At 43.8% G+C, this 22,858-nt stretch overlaps 1 protein-coding gene across 1 annotated transcript in view; it reads right to left on the reverse strand.

The window, feature by feature from the left end:
* Positions 1 to 4,795: 4,795 nt before the first annotated feature.
* CAMK1D (calcium/calmodulin dependent protein kinase ID) overlaps positions 4,796 to 22,858 on the reverse strand; it is a 550,843-nt gene continuing 532,780 nt past the window's right edge. The window contains exons 7-11 of the mRNA XM_004379682.2: positions 18,892 to 19,004; positions 17,542 to 17,620; positions 10,240 to 10,327; positions 8,535 to 8,652; positions 4,796 to 6,743 (exon numbers count right to left, since the gene is read on the reverse strand). Of these exons, the coding sequence (XP_004379739.1) occupies positions 6,628 to 6,743; positions 8,535 to 8,652; positions 10,240 to 10,327; positions 17,542 to 17,620; positions 18,892 to 19,004 (514 nt within the window). The 3' untranslated portion in view covers positions 4,796 to 6,627. The remainder of the gene's footprint in view (positions 6,744 to 8,534; positions 8,653 to 10,239; positions 10,328 to 17,541; positions 17,621 to 18,891; positions 19,005 to 22,858) is intronic.

The following is a 22,858-nucleotide window of genomic DNA, read 5'->3' on the forward strand; positions in this document are numbered from 1 at the left end:
GTCATCAATCTTGTTGTCATTATGATAGAAATCTTGATATGTGTACATGATTGTCAAGGCAGAGAATCATTTGCTAAATAGGCCCATTAACAATTCTGCAGTGTCGCAAACCTATGCAGGTTAAACTTCTTGCAGAGTTTATTACATGCATGGAATAAATGCACAGTTTCCCTTCTTTTGAACAAGCATGTTTTTATGGAAATAATTGAACCAATCGCAAGCCTGGTAATAACAGACATGGGGACATTCCTGGGTTCAGTGTTATAAGCTTTTGGAAAACATGCTCATTGTTGGGGGAGCAGAGAGGGGCAATTACTTCATGTGTAGTGACTAAAGCCAATTTAGAAATTGTTCCAATTTTGACTCTGGACAGAATGTACCTTTTATGTCTTCTAACCTGAACACGGGACTAAGTTAAATGTTCTCTGAAACTTGCTGCCCCATCTTTCAAAACATAGAGGCTGCTGCAATGTGGCATCACTTTTGCTGCTGTTTGGACAGCATCTTGCGCCACTTCTAAAAAGGCCAAGAGCCCATGGGAGGGAAAGCGCAGGTTTCAGTGCTAGGGCCGGAAGGATGAACATTCCAGTTGACACTGCTGTCCCTTCTTTAGCTCTCTCCCCAAGTCTGGCTGCCAGCCCTACCCCAGGGCCCTGCTTCCTGAAGGGCAGGGCTACCAGGAGGCCAGGTATCTTAGTCTGTCCAGGTATTTTCCTTTGAGAAGCAATTTAGTGTTTGGCAGGGGTGTAGCGAGGGTAACAAGTACCCAAGGACAATCTCTAAGTGGCACCCTCCCCCCCCAATTTCAAGATGAATAGACCTTGATAGCTGTGACATGTCAGCAGAAACACCTTCCCCCTCTTGTCTGGCTGCCTCAGTCAGGCGCCTTTTATATTTGTGGGACCTGGGAATGTCATTCTGCTCCTCATTTGGCACCCCCTTAGACTTGCAAGTGCCCCCTCCCCCTCCCTTGCTAAGCCCCTAGTTGTTTGGTCTTATTGAGTCCTGGTGATGCCGTAACTCTATGACTAAAGCCTCAAACACGCCTCTCCTTTTTTTCCTGTCCACAAGAAGATAAAATCACCTGTAAGTAAAATAACATGGTAAATAATCAGAAGACATCAGAACCCTAAGAGAAGTTCCATGTAGACAAAAAGGTTAAAAACGTATATGGCGAATGCAGAAGCATTAGTACAAAGGGTGAACGTGACAGTTTGTCCCTTTGGTGTAGAGATACAGAAACCGAAGCCATTCCACGGTTTGCTTTTGTCCACAAAACCAGGCTGGGCAGCCACATGCTGAGGATTGGGCATCCAAATGGACAGCCTTTGGGTTTGAAGCGGAGCCCCCCAGAGCCACAAGCAGGGCTGCTCCAGATGCAGGCGGCAGGAGGTCCAGAAGGGCAGACTCCTTTTGTGCTAAGGGTGCGTGGGCTGCTGCTAGAAAGAGGGAGCGGACCCGCAGGGCTCACAGCAGGCCTAGGATCCTGCGCACGCTGAGAAATGCCTGTGTAGACATGAGCTGCAGACCACGATGAGCTGGATCACAATGGAGGTACTGGGTGAACGGGGCGTGGGTCTGTACCTTCCTCTCTCTCCTCTCCTCAGAACTGCCTGCTGCCTACAGTTGTTTTGCCAGCTAACTCATCTGCATACCGATTTTCACGGAGTCTTCAGGAAATCAACTTTTTTTTTTTTTTAAAGGAATCTATTTTCCCAAATTTTTCTATCTCAGCAGTTTCCATTCTGCATATCGAAGGGTTGGAACACTTTTTGCAAATGTCTGGTATACTTTCAGCCCCAACCCAGGACCAAGTACCCCCTAAAAGAGTGGTGAATTACATACAAGTATATACATTGTTTTTTTGGAAACAAACTGAACAGTGTTTGGTCTGGAACCGGTCTAAGGAAAAGGCAAACTTTGCAGAGTGTGAGTAGACGAAGTGGAAGTAGTACTGGTTAGTAACATGCAAAGGTTTCGTGCATTCGTGGAGCCAGATGACCTTCACTTCATCTGCCAGAAGTGGTTTTGCAAACCTGGGAAAGAGGACATCTGATTTCTGTTGACGGAAACTGGAGACGCTGCCCTTTATCTGCTCTTGACTTCCATCCACAGATTCAAAGGAATCCCTGTGGTGCACTTATAGAAGTTATACGAAGTAGGGAGTGTTGCTGGCTAAAGCTGAGGGGCTTTAGCCAGCTCTCCTGCTTTCTGCCCTGGAGAAATGGTTCCAGTGTGGCTTCCCCAATGTGAAGAATCAATACTGACCAAGGTTCTGGGTAGACAAGGGTCTAAGGTGCCCAACGCCATCAAATACTGAATCTACCGTCACTGGAGTACAGTCTTTCTGTTTAAAACGACTCATAAACATCCAACCCCAGTGGGTTAATCAGATTAGGCTGTCATTCCATGAGAAAGAGGGTCAACGCCTTTCAGGAAGGGATCATCTGGGCTCCCTTCCCTGTGTCCTTGATGTCCTTGGCCTTTGTTCTAAAGGAGACTCTCCCTCTACCACCCACAATCCATCCAGGACATGCTGAATACCAAGCCAAGGTAGACAAATAGGGTGGATTAGTGCTGAGTAGGTAAACTGAGTCTGGGGCTCAATACACCAAAACCCTTTTATCAAACTGTTACTGTTTTCTAAGGCCAAAGCTTTGCTTATTTACCAAGGGCATCTTCTTTTGCCCTAAGGTGGACTGCTGGGCTCCCTGCACACAAAGGTATAACAGCTAGTTGGGAACTGCTCAAAGGTTCTCCTATGCCAGGTTGAGGCTGTGCCCTGCCCTCGTGGTGAGGCTTTACAAATGACCTAATCACTGCCAAAATCGAGAACATTAAGCCACGCCTTTCTTTGGCATCATTTCTATGTAATTCTTTTCTTAAAAAAGATTATCCTTTCTGTTCTCCTATGGAGTCAGGGGACAGTAGGAGGGTGGGAACATCAACCACTACCCAATGCAAAAGCCACGAGCAACCCTGGGGTCACCATCTATCCCGCTGGGCAGCTTCCTCTGTTCTCAAGGGATTTTCATAGTTACATGCACATCCCTCGGTGGTGCAAACTGTTAAGGTACTCGGCTGCTAACCGAAAGGATGGAGGTTTGAGTCCACCCAGAGGCACCTCAGAAGGGGTGCCATTGAAAACCCTGTGGAGCACTGTTCTACTCTGACACACACGGGATTGCCATGAGTTGGAACTGACAGTAACTTTTTTTGTGCACATCTCTTACGCATGTTCTACCCCTCTGAGCTCCAACTGTCTTTGCCCCACCCCAACCCGATACTCCAGACCCCAGTGTGCCCAGTGTGAGGAAGGGGAGCTATGGCAGCCAAGACCCCAGGAGTACCTTGGCAAAGGTTAGCAGCAATATTTCTAAAGGCCACAGGGGCCAGAGTGGGGCATGGACTCACTGTTTGTTTCAGACAAATGTTGGCTTCTCTTATTGCCTCATTTACGAGATGAAGATCAGGGAAGCAAAGGGGGGGGAGAGAGGCAGCGGAGGGAAAGACAACCCCGGAACATGATTTCAAAATTTAGTATTGAAGTGAGAAAAAGAATTTTCCTTGCTTTGAAAAGGTGTAGAGACCCAGTGTGGGGTTTGGGGTTAGAAAAGAAGCCTGGGATGTGTCTACCCTGAGCTTGGCCAATGCACTGGCTTCAAGGGCGCATCTAGCCTGGTTGCACGTATTAAATGCTCGGCTAATACCTGTTGAATCTGACATCAGTAAGGGTCCTAGGACTATGCCATCCCATTTGCCAGGTCTTAAAATGTACATTCTGGATTCTCCTCCCGTTTTGTAATAAGACATCAACTATACCAAGTACATTTGAAACAGAACCTCTTTATCCTTTTACCACTAAGGCTCCCTCAAGAGCAAAAGCTCTTCTGTGTGGTATTTATTTTCTCCTCTTCCTGAAACAATAGGAAATAACCTAAAAGGTAGCCTGGGCCTGCTCTGATGTCATGCCCAGCAGAGTGTACTGCTGGCCTGAAGCCAGTCTCCACCTCCTGGTACTGTGTTACTGAGACCTGATGTGTGACAGATGAGCTGGAACATGGCCAAGGACTGACTTCAAGCAGCAAAAAGGACACTTGCAACAGGGTGCATCTATCTCTCAGCTACTCTGGTCTTTTCAGGTTAGACATCCTTTCAGACTAATGGCATATTCCATGCATCCTGTATATGAGCTCCAGAAAATATTTTTATCGCCAGTAATAGAATTTGGCTTCAAATCTTGCTTTCTAAATGCAAATGACTGTGTACAGCACACAGCACAAAGAGCCCATGACTATTCAAGCACATGACAGGTACCAAATTCAGGTCCCCTTGCAACATTCTATCAATCAACTTTTTTTCTTATACTCTATGAACTTGAATGTTTCCATTATACTGGTTAATAAGAGACATGTTAATAAAACTCCTGGAGAGATTCTGCAGTTTTCTCAAATATTTCTCAAATATTGTTTACAATATTTATGTCATTGTCCTTCTGAAGGTGAGGGGTTGATGCATATCAAACTTTGGTGATGCTTGCTTATTAACTGGGTCTGTTGTTATTTAATCAACTTTCCCAGCCCTTTTACACATTTCAGAGTAATGGCTTGCTTTTCTCTGTATGCATGTGTGGCAGACTCCAAGCAGGATTCCTGTCAAGTGGCTGCGTGCCCCTAACACATGTGAGGACAGTGGTGGACCAGCTGCCTGGCTTTCCAGCTGCACTCATATACACTAGTACTGCCATTATACACATTCTAACTGCTGAACTGAATAACACTATGTGTGTGTGGTGGTGGGGGGGAGGGAGTGAGCATTACTGAAACATCTTGGCCTGGACACATGCAAAGGTGTGGAAGTGACAAAAATGATTTGACCAGCAGGACCTGCCGAGTCTGTCCAGCTGTAGGAGAAGGGCACAGGGGCAACAGCCAGGGAAGTCGGCCCCAGGATAGTCGTTGCAGTATCAGGCAGAGCTCCCAAGACCCTCAGCAGGTTCAAGGCTGACTGTGAAGACTTCAGACTCTGACTGAATGGGTGTGATGGCTGTAACAGGTGCTGGATGGGCAGGAGGGCTTTTGCAAAGCTGGTACCTGGAGCCACCTGCTCGGCTCGACAAGAGCTTATCATTGAAGCTTCTTTGAAAAGTGGTTTTGCCCTGGGTTTCACACTGTGGCCACTCTATCTGCCCACTATCCATGAACTGGTCTGCTTTGCCTGGGACTTTCCTGGTTTTAGCAGTTAAAGTCTGGTGTCCCGGTAAATGACTAAGTTCCAGGCAAACTGGGACGGTTGGAGACCCTACCACCACAGGTCTTTGGTTTTCAGATTCCCCTGCTCACAAGACTGGCTTCAAGCCCAGCTGGGCCTGGCTAAGGTGCTCTATGGCCATCTCTGAGGTGGCCAGTGTCCTGCTTGCTTGGCAAGTCACCTTCCCTTAGCACCCCAGACAAATGGATTCTCTTCCAAAGCCATCCCTCTCCCCTCCCTCGGATAGCATTCATACTAAGAATAGGGCAAACATTTGGAGGAAAAACTTGGGTGAGTTGGAGGCTATTTTAAGTGTTAGTTTAGAATTGCATTAAAAAACACACACACACACAAACACACACAGAGAGAGGGGTTAATTTTCTGACTGCATAGCCTGAGAGCAGAGCTTTCAGCTGTGTTACCCCTCATGAGAAAAGAGCTGCGTGTGTGAAGTTCCCTTTAAACAAAACGGCAAATCATTCCTTTTGTAAAGGAGGCTCTGGCACCTTTGCTTTGTAGGGTACCTCATTCACAGCCAGGTCAGCCTGCAAAATTTAGCCCTGGGTCTCGGGGGAGCAGGTTTATTTCTGACCACTGATGAGTTGCTGCCACTAGGGTCTCTGGTTGGCGTGGAGTTTTTTGGAGGAGCTGCTAGGAAGGGTTTTCTGCAGGTTGCCCCACAAAGACTTCATGGAGAAGACAACCCTGCGGGACTTAGCTGTCCCTCCCAAGAAACGGGAGGAAAAGAGAAGGAATAGAAGTAAAGTGCGCTCTTAGCCTTGGAGACAGATGCTTGATCCTCTTATTAGAATTTTTAAAAATACCTTTAAATTCTCCTCCCAGGGGGAAAAAATCTTTTAAAGGGTTAACATAAATCTCTACTTATTGAGGAATAAAAAATAGAGGTCATGTAACTAGAAAGGACATACTTCTTAAAAGAAAAAAAAGAACCTGATGCACAATATTTACCAATATTTAAATAATCCAGTTGAAACCTTTTTTGTCATTAATGAAAAAATACAACATAGACGGTTACCTACACTGAGAAGAGTGGAAATGACAGGGAGTTGGGGTGAGGAATAAGAAGGTCCGTTCAGTTAGAGCTTTGCAAGATTCATATATACAGCACCAGATCCTATTAAATCAGCTCCCCTTGAGTCAGTACAGTTTGTGAGAAATGAACACTTCAGAATTGCAGTATAAAATATGGCCATAAAAAAACTTCTGTCTTCCAGTCCTGTGCAGGAAGGTGCACCATGCAAGGTGAGATAGCTCTGGAGGGGCTCTTGGCACTGGCGGCCGTGGGGGCACCCCTTCCCTGGCCCCTCCTGAGGCTCCACCCCAGGCCCCGCCCCCGGGCCCTGCCTCCAGAGCCAGTCACTTGCTGCCAGTATGCACCGTCGTCACAGTGGTGGGCCTTGGTCTCCGTTCAGCTCCAACTCCTGAGACCCCCGAGGAGGAAATGAAACTACAGAGGGTGGAGGATGCCAGGCCTGGAGGGGAACAGTGGATACAAGGGGGATCAAAGCTTCAGAAGGGTTTTTGTAGTTAGAGAAAATACTCGACCCCCTTTCCCACTGCAAGGGTATCTATCAGATGGTCTGGGCTTGTGAGGGGCCAAACTTCATGCACTTGACTCTAAATTTTTACCTACTGTTATGGGTTGAATTGGAACCCACAAAAAGTTATACTGAAGTCCCAACCCGTGTACCTATAAATATGACCTTCTGTGGAAATAGGGGTTTTGTGTTTTACATTAATGAGGACATACCAGAGCAGGGTGAGTCCTAAACCTAATCCCTTCGGAGTGGTGTCTTATAAAAAGAGCATAGTCAGAGACAGACACAGATGGGGGAGACAGATGTATGTGAGGGTACATCTACAAGCAGCCAAGCAATGCCAAGAAATGCCCAGAATGAGAGAGAGAGATGGAACCTGGCTCTTCTGATGCCCTGAATTTGGACTTCTAGCCTTTAGAACTGTGAGAAAATAAATTTCTGTTCTTAAAAGCCACCCACTTGTGGTATTTTTTATTATGGCAGCCTTAGGAAACTAAGACATCTACTACAGGAAAATATTTGTGTCAAAATTCTTTGTTCTTAGGCTCAAATCTCCTCTCCTTTTTTCACTATAATAATTATAATAGCTTTGTATTAGAAAACTACATGGTTTAAGTTGCCATAATATAATAACCAAAAAACCCATCGCCGTTGAGTCGACTCACAGCGACCCTATAGGACAAGAGTACAACTGCCCTATAGGGTTTCCAAGGAGTGGCTGGTGGGTTTGAACTGCTGACGTTTTGGTTAGCAGCCAAACTCTTAACCACTGTGCCACCAGGACTCTACCATAATACAGTAAGTTCCTTTTATTGAGCATTTACTGTGTACTAGGCACTGAGCTGGATGTGGAATATATACTATCATTATAAGAAGTGTAGGACAGATCAGAACTGCCCCATAGGGTTTCCAAGGCTGTAAATCTTTATGGAAGCAGACTGCCACATCTTTCTCCCACAGACTGGCTGGTGGGTTCGAACTGCCAACCTTCTGGTTAGCAGCCAAACGCTTAACCACTGCATCACCAGGGCTCTTTAGGAAACTAATAGAGCTGGGAAGAGCTGAAGAACTGCTCAGTGTTAGGGAGAGGAGGGCTGATGGGAGAAGATCAAGGCAACAGATCTAAAGTAGAGAGGAGTGACTGGAATGGCCCAATATGACATTAAGATAAATCTATTAGAGAAAGACACATCAAGGTGGGGGGTGGGGGGGTGGGGGGAGAGAGAAATATGTAGAATGGAATGTGCCTTCATTGATGTGATATGCAATGCAAAGTTGAAGGATAATGAACGACTATTTCATCTGCTTTATTGCAAAGCCAATGATTTCATATAAATTAGCTCAAATTATCATCGTCCTCATCAAAAAAAATGTATTAAAAGACAATGGGATCAGGCTGTTCTGACTCTTTGCAACCCTGTCCTCAATCCCTAAGAGTGACTCCATAGTGAGAAGCTGATCAGAGGGGAGGGAGGTGTATCAGATAGCACCCGGGCCTTATCCAGACAGACCTGGCTGCGTACAATTTGAACTACAGATTTCTCACTTGTAAATGGAAATAATAATACCTACGTCCAAGGTTGTTATGAGTATTAAATGGGATAAAGTATTAAAAGTGCCTGACAAACAGCAGGTAGGTACTCAGCAAATGAGAGTTCCCCCCTCCCCACCCCAGAATGTACTTAAATGCCAGCTGAAGAGTTCTGTTTTTTGCTACATACGCACAATCTTTTTGGCTGGCCAAGCTGAGGCCGCTCGATACACTTGCATTTGAACTGTCCAGGCTGCTGCCAAGATGTAGTTTTCTCATATGTCTCACGACGGCCGTGGCATTGAATGCTTGCTGAAATTTAAGAAACAAAAAAGCAGACAAAATATTCTGGCTAATTAGAAAAGACTCAGACTGTGTCCTGTAATTTTCCCCGTTACCCTAAGCATTTTAAACTTCTTAAGCATTCTCATGATACTCTATAAAGGAAATGCATGTTGATTTGATCTTTCTTCCAAAAGTAAACTAATTTATTTGACACCTCCCATCAAAATATATTTTGAAGGTTTAAAAAAAATTTTTTTCTTCTGCTATAATAAATATTTAAGATAAATGTAAACCAATTCTCACCATAAGTTAAGAGAAATGATATTTACAATAAAAGGCAAATTATGCTACTGTAAAATGTGATATTTTAAAATAGTTTTTATTTTTCTATTATTGGTACTACTTTTATTATAAATAATAACAATTCCTCTAAATAAATTGTTGTTGTTGTGTGTCGTCGAGTCGATTCCAACTCATAGCGACCCTACAAGACACAGTAGAATTGTTCCATAGGGTTTCCTAGGTTGCAATCTTTACAGGAGCAGATCGCCAGGTCTTTTCTCCTGCAGAGCCACTGGTGGGTTCAGACCGCAGACCTTTCAGTTAGCAGGCAAGCACTTAACTGTGACCCCACCAGGGCTCCTTTGTGAATAAACTAGGTCAGTGAAATTAGTTTTATTTCTATATAGACTCTCCCTGGTGGGTTTTGTGGCAAAACAGCAGGCTCTTAACTACCCGCACTAATTAGAACACAGAGTTTAGGTAATCAACTGCTGGTCACAAACTTCAATGGTTTAAATCCATCACATTTTTACCAGAAAATACTGATGAGCTCAATTCAGATTTCTGATTCTTTTCTCTCAAAAAAAACAAAAACAAAAAAAAAAACAAAAAACTGTGACTCATGCCAACTCATATGTGTCAAAGTAGAAATGTGCTCCATAGGGTTTTTAGTGGCTGATTTTTCAGAAGTAGATCATCAGGCCTTTTTTCTAAGCTGCCTCTGGGTGGACTTGAACCTCCAACTTTTTGGTTAGCAGCCACCTAGGGAATTCGTTTTTCCTCATAGCACTTCTTTAATAAAGTTGACTATTCAAAGTGTGAACAAAGTGAAGAAATACAAGGTAGATTATGCTGTTTAAGAAATAACAAATGAATAAGAGCTGGCACTATTGCTGTTTTTAAATCACAGAAGGGAATTAAGTCACATACTTTATCCTTCTCACACCATAATACTCCAAATCTTTATTTGTTACAATCAGCAAAATTATTTTGGTGAGGTTCTGGAGAATTTAGTCCAAACTCGAGTAATAAAAAAACCCATTGCCATCGAGTAGATTTCAACTCATAATGACCTTACAGCAACCCTGCAGGACAGAGGAGAACTGCCTTATAGTTTCCAAGGCTGTAAATTTTAAAGGAATCAGACCACCACGCATAGCAGCTCATGAGTTTGAACCGAAAAACTTTTGGTTAGGAGCCGAGCACTTAATCACAGTGCTACCGGCGCTCTGACTCAAGAGATAGTAACCTTTATAAGAAATGCTGAAATTGTACAGTGAGTTTCACGAGAGTGGCTGCATTCAGTGAGAATTTAATAAGCACAAGACTTACTCTCCATTTGCTTTTTGCGAAGTTCTTCCGAATCTGGGCACTGACAGATTCGTGGATGTTTTTGTTGAGGGCTGTGTCACCAGCAATCCTGAAACAGAAGCAAAGATGTTTTTCAGAAGTGTTTCTCTGGGGGCTCTGACACTAGGTCCCAAGCTGCTTTCCTATCCTTTTCCTCAGGCTCCTGACAGGGTGGCTTGCCACTGCCCCTTACAGGCTGCTTATTTCATCCTATGGCTCTTCTCGAAGCCCATGATCCATTGCCACTACCACTACCAATGGTTTAAATCCATCAAATTTTTACCAAGGTCTATTCCACCTTCTATATCCTCCCCAGGACCCACCAACATCTTCCTGGTTGACATTAGTATGTGGCTCCCATTTTCTTTTCTCCACCCCAGAATTCACTATGACAACACAACCTGCATTCACAGTATCCCATCCTTCTCCCTCCTTCTAAACCCCTCTCCCTCCACATTAGCTTTCTACCAGCAATCCTTCACCTCTGTGGTCTCAAGCTTGTTCCCTGTTTGGCCTGACCACCAGATCCCTACTCAGAGACCCTGCTTTCCACCTCTGTCATACTTGAGGCCCCTACTCTCAGCCCTCACCAGGACCTCTGCCTGATGGGCCCTGCTCACAGTCCTGGGTTCACAGCTTTCTTTGGCTCCGACCTAGCTCTACAACATTCTATTCACCCACACCCATGACGCTGTGCCCCCTCACCTTCTCTTGAGCTTGGAGAGGGGATTCCCGGCCTTAGTTCAACCACACTTGGTATATCTTCTACTCCTGCATTTCCTGGAAAAATTCCTGGTACTGTAAGGACTAGGTCCAGTCTACATTCAGCTGCGTCCTTGATATTACTGGGCAATCTTATTTAGTTCTTGCTTATTCCTTAGCCTTCTTCTATTGTCAGGGAAGAAGTTAGGTTTGCTCTTGACTTCTTTCCTTGGGGTCTCCCCTCATCCTACTATCTTCTCCCTCTGCTCAATCATCCTCCCATTTAATCTCTCTCTCTCTCTTTTTAAGTCTCACACCTCCCACTTCTCCCTCTTGGCCTACAATCTCATCTTACTAATTACCAGGAGGTCAATTCACAGCTCATTCTTCTCTCACACAGACCTTTCTCAACCTAAACATCATCCTCCCTTTATGCTCCATCACTTGGCCACCCCCTCCAGTTTCAGCCTCTTCTGGGCTTTGACCCTTCCATCTTCCCCTTCTTTAGAACCAAACTGTTAAATTCTAGGTTGGCATGGATGCCTAAGAAATAGTTTATTGAATTTGGGAAAAGTTAAGGGGCAGATGCCAGAGACTGTCCACATCCTCCCTGGCTGGAAGGTAACTGGTAAGTGGGGAAAGCTTTCATCTCACATACCCAGACTGCCCTGGCATGAAACAGCCTGGATGCCATAGGCTATTACTTGCAACTGTTCTGGGAAGTGAAAGGAAATGCTTAGGGCTTAGTCACACAAGAAATTATCCCTGAATAAAGAATATTTTCTTGCCCACCCAGCCTTTCACTTTAGAACTGAAGACATGCACTCTGTGTAACACTGGACCTAAGTTTAAAATACTTTAGTCTGAGAGTTCCAGCAACTCTCCCCCAAATACACTCCCCTCTTTTTTCCAGCAAGGATGAAAATACATTCCAAGATGACACTAGGAAATTAACTGTAGAGAATCAGATTTTTATTTCCAATAACTGTCAACTGTCTCCTTTTCCCAGACACACATCAATGAGACAGAAACAGGACAGACGAACAGGCAAACGCATCCTAAATAGGAGTAATGAGGAGGCCCATGGGGAACTGTAGAAGTCTTGGTTAAGCTTTTTCTCCTAGGGAGCTCCTGTGAGTGCTTCCTCCTATACCATTTTTAAAAGCTGTGTCCTCAGAAAATTATGCCAGTTCAAACTTGTCAGTGGCCAGCTCTTTCTTGGAGACAACAGGGCAGAAGTGGTAGGAAGTATGGAATTCCCTGGGCTGAGTGTTGCCTCAGGGCAGAGCCCCGTGCTCCAAAGCAAACAGTCTGGTGATGGGGAGCCCGGGGCTCCAGGACTCGGGCTCCACTGCCCGTCGGCAGCGTGGCCTGAAACGCTTTGAGCCTCGGTCTTGTTCCCTGTAGTTTGCTTCCTACAGTTCTCTGTAGGTTCACATGAGCTGATATGTAAGGAAAATGCAAATGCCCACTTATTTTAGGAATGCTTCATGCTCACTTCCCACAGTCCTAGGGTGTACCGTGGCTGGGGAAAAATTGAGCTGGGCAGAAGGGGGCTTGGGCCACAATAGCATAGTATGGTCTTCCTCAAATAGGCACTGCCATGAAAACAGGATACCCAGGAAGTTTACAATGACAATATATGACACTCATTGATTGATGCTCAGTGTTATGAACTTCAGAATTAGTCATCAAAAGAAAATGGGAGCCACCAAGTCTTAGAATTGGAAAGGATCTTAGTTTTCACCTAGATTGTCCTAGGAATTGACAAATACATCTGATACAGAAAGTTTTCTTTATAAACCTTATATACACACACATATGTAAAACTTGGGTACATACCTTTGATTCTTGTCTCATATTCTCCCTTACCTTCCAGTCTTAACCCCTGTACTAAATGATGGGAAACTCTCAGTTCCTAACCAAAAGGTTGGCAGTTCAAACCCACTCAGTGCCTCTGCAGGAAAAAGACCTGGCAATCTGCTTCCATAAAGATTACATCCTAGAAAATCCTATGGGTCAGTTATACTCTGTCACATGGGATCACTATGAGTTAGAATCCACTTGACGGTACACAACAATAAAACAACAACAACAAACAATGTAGATGGCATTGATAAAAATCACACCCTTTTGAGGCCTGTCTTACTATTCTTCTCTGCTCACAGATCATCATCATCATCATCTTTCCTTTCTTTTTGTGTTTTTGCTCTTTGTATATGGTTTGCTCTACCTCCACAGCTCTGATACTGTGTTTTTCTAACCACTTACTCAAAATAGGCTTGGTGATGCCTGGTGGGTATCCCAGACAATGCTTCACAATCCCTGTGGACAACCAGAATTCCCAGCTTTTCCATCTTTCCAACTGTTCTAATAGCTGTTCTGTGGATGGAGCCCAGAAGAGCAGATGGGGTCTCAGTGAATATTTAGGAGAGGCTGCAGATGCCACCCTGACCTGGAAGGTGCATGTGTTCCCCCAAGGTGGGCACACTGCCCTTGCTCGTCATAAGTCTTGGAGCTGGCTGAGCGCAACCTGTGGTCCTGATGCTCAGTACTGTCACTTTAGTGTTCTTGTCAGTGAAGATGGAGACAAAGGTTCAGAACAACTCAAACTGGATAAATGGACTATGTCAAGGTTCTTCCCTGTTACTGTGAATCAAAGATGTCCTGAATGGATTTCCACCCTGCCACTTGCAGTCCCCTGCTCTCTGGCCATCAGCCAGCTGCCTGTTTGTTCCTTACCATGCACCACAAGAGAAAGAGGCTTGGGGAACATCTGCCAAGATGAGCTGGCTGCTTTCTACTAGGAGAGCCTTGAAAACAGCCCTCTCCTGACTGGAGTGGCCTGTTTGGAAACTAAGGAAAGGTGTCTGTGAGCCCTGGTGGTGCAATGGTTATGTGCTTGGCTGCTAACTGAAAGGTTGGTGGTTCGAATCCACTAGCCGTTCCACAGAAGAAAGATGTGGCAGTCTGTGATTTCAGCCTTGGAAACCCTATCGGGCAGTTTTAGTCTGTCCTACCGGGTTGCTCTGAGTCAGAATCGACTCAACAGCAATGGGTTTGGTTTTGGTTTCTCCCAGCCCTAGGTGGCCCTGATTAAGTTGAAAGAGTAAGTGCAGAATAACAAATGATACTCTCCGGATATAACTGATACGCCGAGACCACAGTTTCCAGAATGGTGATACTGAAAGGCTATGCATCACTGGAATAATTATTCTACTTTCTGTCAGCTCTCAGCTGAATCTGTGTTCTCCTTTGCCCAGGTAATTTTATATAAAAGAGACAAGCATATCATAAATGCAGGCATGTGTGGAGTTTTGGTAACACTTGAATTGAATACATTCGTTTTTATCACTTTCCAATGTTTGACTTCTTGAGAACTTTAAAATGTGTAGTAAAAATTATAAAGCACTGGGGAGAAAAAAAACTCACCTCTGTCTGCTTGTGCAGCTCAAATGCTAGTAAATCTTACAGTGTGGTACATGCTGGTGACTCCAAAGTCTTCATCTCTAGCCTGGCCTCTCCTGAGCTCCAGGCTCATAACAGCAAACTGTCTCATAGCTCTAGATTTAGATGATTCCGAGACTTTGAATTCAGCACGCCCAAAGCTGAACTCATTCTCTTCCACTCAAATCTGCTTCTCTCCCCAGCATAATCATCCCTCCAGTCCCTTAAACTGGAAACTTGGGAATGATTTTAGCTCCCTCTTTGCCTCAGTGTATACCCCACCAGTGCTCTGCCCAAGACCTGTAACTTCTCCACGCCTTGAGTGTCTCTCATAGCCCTCTCCTTCCCTGTCTGTCCTTGTTGTGCTGCCTTTGGGCAGCCCTCCACCATCCTTCTCTAGGACAGCCTCCTTCCACCTCTGATCTGCCCCTTCCTGCTACCATCCCATGCCCCATCTCCTACAACTCATCTTCTACCCTGCAGCCAGGTTGAGCTTTCTAAAATACAAATCTGATAACCCTGCTTAAAAATTGCTGGGGTCCCCACTGACCAAAGTATAAGCACAAATTCCTTAGTACAGCACAATAAAATAATGGCAACTCATATATACTTGGAATTTATTCTGTGCCAGGTACTTTTTTTCTTTACATGTATTATCTCATTTAATCCAACGCTTCAAAAGACCTATAGGGTACACACTGTTGTTATTTATTATCTCAGTTCTACAGATGAGTCCCAAAGGGTTAAGTAGTTTGCCTGAGGTTACCCAGGACTTGGATTTCGTCTATAGGAGAACTCACAACAGAATCTTGCTACTTCCTGCTTTCCTTTCTAGTCGCATCTCTGGTCCCTCTTCTTTGTCCACTCTTACTCCAGAAACACCAAATGCCTGTGACACCATGAGTGGGTGTGAAGTGTTAAGCCCCTATGGCATAGCCCAGGTTGCTTGTCCTGTGTGGAATTCCCTCTGAATGCTGGCTTGCCTGGTGGAAGCCTTCTCATCCTGTAAGACTCAGCGTGGGCATCAACAACTCAGGGAAGTCTTTCTGGTTTCTGCAGAGCAGACTCTGCCCTACTCACACCTCTCTCAGTAAAGCTGATCTCTCCCTTCTTTGGTTCCTCAAAAATGTTTGGTGAAGAAGAGACTAGGTTTTCACTGGCCTTCCTGGCTTCTACAGAGCGGGGCTGGATTAGTGAATAAGCACTAGGAGGCAAATCACTTCACTCTTTTGAGCTCATTCTCCTCCTCTATGAGATTATCTCAACAGTTTTTTACAGCATTATAGTTTATAAAGTAAGAAAACTTCTACTATCTTCGTTGTCACTTTGAGCTACTGTTCAAAGTTACATTAAAAAATATCAAGATATGGTAGCACAATATGGTGAATGTAATTTATGTCACTGAATTGTAAATGTAAAAATGGTTAAAATGGCAAGTTTTTTGTTATATATATTTTACCACAATAAAATTAAATATATATATATATACATATACACATGCATATACATATTGTTATTGGGTGCTATCAAGCTGGTTCCGACTCATAGCGACCCTATGTAATGAAGTGGAACTTCCCCCTAGGGTTTTCCTGGCTGTAATCTTTATGGAAGCAGATCACCATGTCTTTCTCCCATGGAGCCGCTGGGTGGGTTTGAACCGCCAACCTTTGGTTAGTAGCTGAGCACCACTTAACCACTGTGTCATTGGGACTCATATACATATACATACATACATACAATTCATATACGTATATCAAGATGATGTAGGCTCAGCACTGTCCACTTTTTCAGAAAATTCCTTCCTTCTCCCCCAAACTCTCTCTTTCTTCCCCTTTACTTCTCCTTTCAGAGCTGTTGTGAAGAGCATAAGCAGTGGAATCAGTTCTGGCTGGAATCCTGGCTTTGCCATTAGCTAGTTGTGTAATCCTTGCTAAGTTACTTTACCTTTCTATTTCCTCATGTCTGAAATGGAGATAAAACCTACACAGGGTTAATTATGTGGAAAAAATGAGATACTATTTTAAAGCAATCAGCACAGTGCCTAGAACATAACAAGTGCTCAGTGAACACCAGCCATTATTATACATTAGAACACTGTGGAACTGAGTTCACTGAGATCAGTACCTTTAAGCAGATCTCCTTTGGAAGGCTAACTAGCATATAAGACTTGAGAAAAATGGTACAGAAGATGGTAGACTAGACAGGGGCACAGTTTCCTAGAGAGCTTCCTGGAGGGAATTTCTGCTGAACCCAAGGTTTACTCCATTTATTTTTATTGGCTATTTTGCTATTCTTGGCATTTGTTTCAATATGGATCACTCATGGTGGTTTAATAATAACCAGAACCAGTTGCCATCAAGTTGATTCTGACTCATGGCAACCCCGTATGCTCCACAGGATTTCCAATGGCTGATTTTTCAGAAGTAGATTACCAGGCCTTTCTTCCAAGGTATCTAATAGCTACAATTAATTAAGCATTTATTATGTACCAGATATTGTGCTAAGCCCTATAGATGCATTATCTCAATTATTCTTTGAGTCAACCCTGTACTTTAAATATTGTTATTCTCATTTTAAAGATGAAAAAAATTGACGCTCAGAGAAGTATAAACCCAAAGTCACAGCTGGTAGATAATGAAGCTGGATTCACAACTAGTCGGTAGCATCAAAACAGGTGTAGCTTAAAGCACACTGCTGAAAACAGCGTGTAGAATGCCATAAACTATCAATTACTCCCTCTGGAGTTGAAGAAATACTAACATGAAATGTATCTTAAAGGAAAAAAGTATAACTTCAATTCATCTAACTACAGAGGAATAAACTCAAGGAATAATCTCCAGTCTTAATACCTCAGTGAGCAATTATCTTCAATAAAAACAACCCTAAAAAACTTTACATAAAGTGAAAAAGCTACAGCTATCTTTTGTGCACTTAATTTCTCATTGGTGTAATCAGAATACTGTGTCCCCAGGGAACAAAAGAGTCAACTTTTGGCTCAGGGGAAGGAGTAGAGCCACCAGCCAGAATGAGATGGAATTATTAGCTGTGGATTTCACAGTCCAGAACAGCCCAGAGAAAATTTATTCTGGGAAAGCATTAGATGACATGGTCTTTACACAGGGTGACTTTTCTTACCATGGGTGCCGAGCTGCCTGCTCACATGTGTATCTTTTATTTGGATCTTTCTCCATCAAATTCCGAATGAAGTCTTTAGCTGTTTAAAAACAAAGCACAAGGGAAGGAATGAGTTGGTGACTTGAAATGCAACAATATGACACCACTAGGTCTTTGAGAATAGAGTGTATGGCCTGGAAAATATGAGATCAGCCCTCCACTTGTCCTACTGTACTTGGACATAAAGGGCAAGCAGTACCAGCACTTGGGAAAAAGGGAAGCCAAGGCTTAGGACACCAGGTAAGTGAGGCCCGGGACCCTGGCTCTCCAGCCCCAAGTTCCTTCTCTCCAGCAGCCAGTGACACCTTCTGTTTAAAGAAGAGATAAAATATCTTCATAATACTATGCCTCTCATTGAGCTCCCCACTGCTTGAGAGTGCTGTTTTTTTAGACGTCCCTACATGTTTCAGACATCGCTGATTCTACAAAATTCACTGAGCACCTAGTAAGCCTGCCAGGTCCTGGGCTAGGCGCTGGGGATACAAAACTTTTAAGAAGCACCGTCTGCAGTCCACTTGTTGTTAGCTGCTGTCAAGACAGCTCCAACTCATGGCTCAGAGAGGTTTAATCAAAATACTTGGGCCTTGGATTTTGATCTTTACCCCTAAGTAAGAAATGGCAAACTTCCCTGGGAACATTTCAGTGTGGCATAGTAGTTAAGACATGGGCTCTAGAGTAAGGACTTGGGTTCAAATCCCAGCTGTGCCACTTGCTAGCTGTGTGACTTTCTTCAAGTTATTTAACCTTGTGGTGCCTCTGTTTCCTCATCTGTCAAATGGGGATAATAGTAAGACCCACCTGATAATTTGTCCTGAGGACTAAGTGAGTTAATACATGTACAGAACTTATAGTGTTCAGCACACAGTAAGTACACAATAAATGTTAGCTAATATTGCTTCATGGGGCATTGGTTAAGAGCTCAGCTGCTAACCTTTTGGTTCGAATCCACCAGCCACTTGTTGGAAACCCTATGGGGGCGGTTCTACTCTGCTCTGTAGAATCACTATGAGTTTGGTTTTGTCGCAACAGATTTGGTTTTGGGGTAATATTGTTTCACTCCTGGAGCATCCAGACCAGGGCTAGGAGTGGTGCGTAAGTGAGCCCCCCATCCCTCAGCCTGGCTCAGATCAGACGGCACCAATCTCTCCTCAGCTTTGCAAGTCCAACCCAAATGTGTAGCTCATGAAACTTCTTTGGGAGCCTTAGGGCCCTTCTGACCCCCAGGTTCAAGGGCCCACTGGGCCTACCAGGGTCAGATGGTGTGGTTGTGGGGGTTCCAGGGGCTGCCCACTGGGAGCTGACGAGACCTACCTGAGTCAGAGATGTCGTCCCAGTAGGGAGAGTCAAACTCATATTCTGCCTTGAGGATCTGTTCAAAGAGTTTGGAGTCATTTTCATCATAAAAAGGAGGGTAGCCACAGAGCCTGGAAGACAAGATGGCATAAGGATCTGAAACTTTTTTGTATCAAAAGTGGTGGTTTTAGATTTTGCCTGGAGGAAAGAGATATTTATCAACTGAATTTAAAGAAATCTGCACTGGGTGTGCTACAAGGATAATCTCAGTAACGAAATCACACATTCTATGGGCGGCAAAGAAGTAAAATTCTGATTTAACAAATAGCAGAAATGGTTAACTCAGTAATGATCAAAGATAAATACAGATGTTTATGTTCACCTTAACTCTTTGCACATTATTGGCCACCAAGTCCAATATATCCTAAAAACCTACCCAACAGCCTTCTTTGTATAAATGCTATGATCTTCTTTTCTGTGAGTATATGGTGGGTTGGTAGAAAACAAGTAAACAAAATATATGCTTAGTAAACATTTCAGGACCCTTCTAGGTTCATTTTATTTCAAAAATCATCATAGCAAGAAAAGGAAATTCTATAACCTTGTTGCCATATTGGCCCTAGCCTGCAATGCCCAAATTGGGTATTTGAAGGGTTATAGTCTAGCCCATTAAGGAGATCTGGTGGTGCAATTGTTAAGTGCTCAGCTGCTAGCCGAAAGGTCGGGGGTCTGAACCCACCCAGTGGCTCCACGAGAGAAAAGGCCTGGCAATCTGCTCCCATAAAGATTACAACCTAGGAGACCCTATGGGGCAGTTCTACTCTGTCCTCTAGGGTTGCCATCAGTCAGAACTGACTTGACAGCAAATGACAACAGTCTTGCCCATTAATAGGTGAGATCAGCAGGGGTTGGCACCACAATAATACTGTCATCCATTTTAGCCACTGAACCATTTCTAAGTTGATTTTTAAAAGATCATTAGGATGCTGGGGCAAACCACGTATTGTTCTGGAGGCACCAGTATATATCTGACAAACTTAATATGAGCAGAAATTTTGATTAAATACCCTAAATACAATTCATACCATAGAATCACAGATTCTCACTCCAGTTCTGCTCTCAATGCCAATGCAAATTTTGTTGTTGTTGGGTGCTGTTGAGTCAGTTTCAACTCATAGCTACCCCCTATGACAGAATAGAAATGCCCCATGGGGTTTTCTAGGCTGTAATCTTTTTTTAAATTATACTTTAAATGAAGATATACAGCAAATTCATTTCTCATTAAACACACACATTGTTTTGTGACATTGGTCGCCAACCCCATGATGTGTCAACTCTTCCTTTCTCGACCTTGGGTTCCCCATTTCTATTCGTCCGGCTTTCCTGTCCCCACCTGCCTTCTCGTCCTTGTACCTGGGCTGGTGTGCCCATTTAATCCCGTATACGTGGTTGAGCTTCTAGGCTGTAATCCTTAAGGGAGTGGATCGCCAGGTCTTTGTCCTGTGGAGTCGCTGGGTGGGTTTGAACCACCAACCTTTTGGTTAGCAAAGGAGCGCTTAACCACTGTACCACCAGGGTCCTTAATGTGACTGTCAGTTGACCATTAACACATTTTTTGGGCCAAAATTTCCTCATCTAAAAATGAGGAGGCTGGACTCAAAAATTTCTAATATTCTTTCTGGCTCTGAGATGCAATATCTCAGTAACGCCCGTCTCCCAGTTTGTTTGGCTGGATAAAGACTTAGGAAAAGACCTTGGACATGCTGGAGGCAGGGCAGGCTCTGGCTGGGACTGGAAATCTGGGAAGGGTGGGCTTGAGGCTGCAGCTGTATGTGATCAACAGAGCAGAAGGCAGGCGGGCTTGACTCTCAAAGCCCAGGTGCAAAGCTGGATGGCGCCGAATGATCTCAGTTCTGGAGCCTCAACAACCCAGAGGGTGGTAGCCACAGTGGGAGTTCTGTCCCCAAATGAGCCCTAAATCTTCCCACAATGCCAAACTTTGTTCAAAACACCGCTCCAGCCTAGAAACCAGTTTAAGAACAAAGGAACAGGAATCAACAGACTCCAGGCCTGTGAGGAATTGGGCTGTTGGCAAGTAAAAAATTTAATAAAGTTTAGAAAAACAGCCTCAGTTCAGTCATTCTTCGGACGCCTCCTACCCTGAGGTGCAATACCACCAGGCCACTGCTGCGTAGGGGAATGGTTGATGACATTTTTAAAGGCTGTGAGACATTCTGTGGGCCGATAAGATTCAAACTCATCTATCCCCACAAGGCTGACTTAGGGGCTAAGCGCCTGGAAAATTTCACTTTCAAAGATTTGCTGCTTTTGGCTAAATGAACCTTAGTGCTTCTGAAACCACCAAGTACATATTTCCCTGCCCAAGGAAACCCTGAACCAGGAGATGGATATGTAAATATTTCCCATAATGAGGATCTGGGCTAAATGAAATGTGCCTGTTAGGAAAGGCGTTCGGCTGCTAACTGAAAGGTCTGTGGTTCGAACTCACCAGCTGCTCCAAGGAAGAAAGATGTGGCAGTCTGCTATCACAAAGATTACAGCCTTGGAAACCCTTTGGGGCATTTCTGCTCTGTCATATAGGGTCACTATGAGTCGGAACAGACTTGACGGCAATGGGTTTTTTTTTTTTTTTTTTTTTTAATTAGGAAAGGCAGACAGAGGGAAAGTTATTTCATCTTGGAAAGAACTAGATTTTAGGTAATTGAGGTTTTTGTTTATTAACAACTGTGTGTGTTTTACTTTATTATTTGGCTTTCTTTTCAAAGAAAAAAAAAGTTTTAAGAAAATCCCAAGAAATTTATTTTTCTTGTGCCAATTTTCTTAACATGTATTCCAATTTCCTCTGGACTTAGCTCTTTTTTTATATAGAAATCTGCGTTTATGCGGCTGTACTGAAGGAATGGACCTAACCTGAAGCAGAGCATACTGTTGTTGCTGGCTGCTGTCAAGTCGGCCCCGACTCATGGCAACCCCACACATAACAGAATGAAAACACGGTCTGGTCTTGCACTATTCCCATGACTGGCTGTAGATTGGACCATTGTGATCCATAGGATTTTCATGGGCTGATTTTTGGAAGTAGATCACCAGGCCTTTCTTCCTAGTCAGTCTTAGTCTGGAAGCTTCCTGAAACCCGTTCGGCATCATAGCAACACCCAAACCTCCATTGACAGATAGGTGGTGGCTGTGCATGAGGTACACTGGCCAGGAATTGAGCCTGGGTCTCCTGAACTGAAGGTGAGAATTCTACCCCTGAACCACCACTGTTCTCAGCGTGGAGTGTAAGTAAGTAAAAATGAAGAAAGAGGATTTTAAAATAAGGATTATAAAATAACAGAGGGGCAAACAAGTTGTAAAATTATGCTCAGATCTAGAAATTTCACAGAGAGCTCGCTGGCCAGGCTATTTCATTAGATGGTTTGTGTGGAGGGAGGCAGCCAAACAGGAGAGAGAACAACTTTGGGCTGTTTTTCTTCATATATAGAATATGTAAGCTTCTGTGGTCAAGGATCTGCCTATTTGCACTTACAATCACCATGTTCCTCACTAATGTTTCTGAAGTGTCAATTATTTTATATATTAAACCATTTAAATAATCTACAAATGCCATCTCCATGGGTACTCAAAAACAATAAACTTAGTCCCAACTTTTCTAGGCCTAAAAGCTTATGGTTAACGTCATGGATTAAATTGTGTCCCCCCAAAATATCTGTCAACTTGGCTAGGTCATGATTCCCAGTATCGTATGATTGTCTACCTTTTGTCATCTGATGTGATTTCCGTATGTGTTGTATATTCTATCACTATGATGTAATAAGATGGATTAGTGACAGTTATATTGATGAGGTCTACAAGATTAGATAGTGTCTTAAGCCAATCTCTTCTGAGATATAAAAAAAGTGAGGAGAGAGACATGGGGACCTCATACCACCAAGAAAGCAGCGCCAAAGCAGAGTGCATCCTT

The sequence above is a fragment of the Trichechus manatus genome, unplaced genomic scaffold, assembly GCF_000243295.1.
Source record: "Trichechus manatus latirostris isolate Lorelei unplaced genomic scaffold, TriManLat1.0 scaffold00067, whole genome shotgun sequence".
In the NCBI taxonomy this organism is placed as follows: domain Eukaryota; kingdom Metazoa; phylum Chordata; class Mammalia; order Sirenia; family Trichechidae; genus Trichechus; species Trichechus manatus.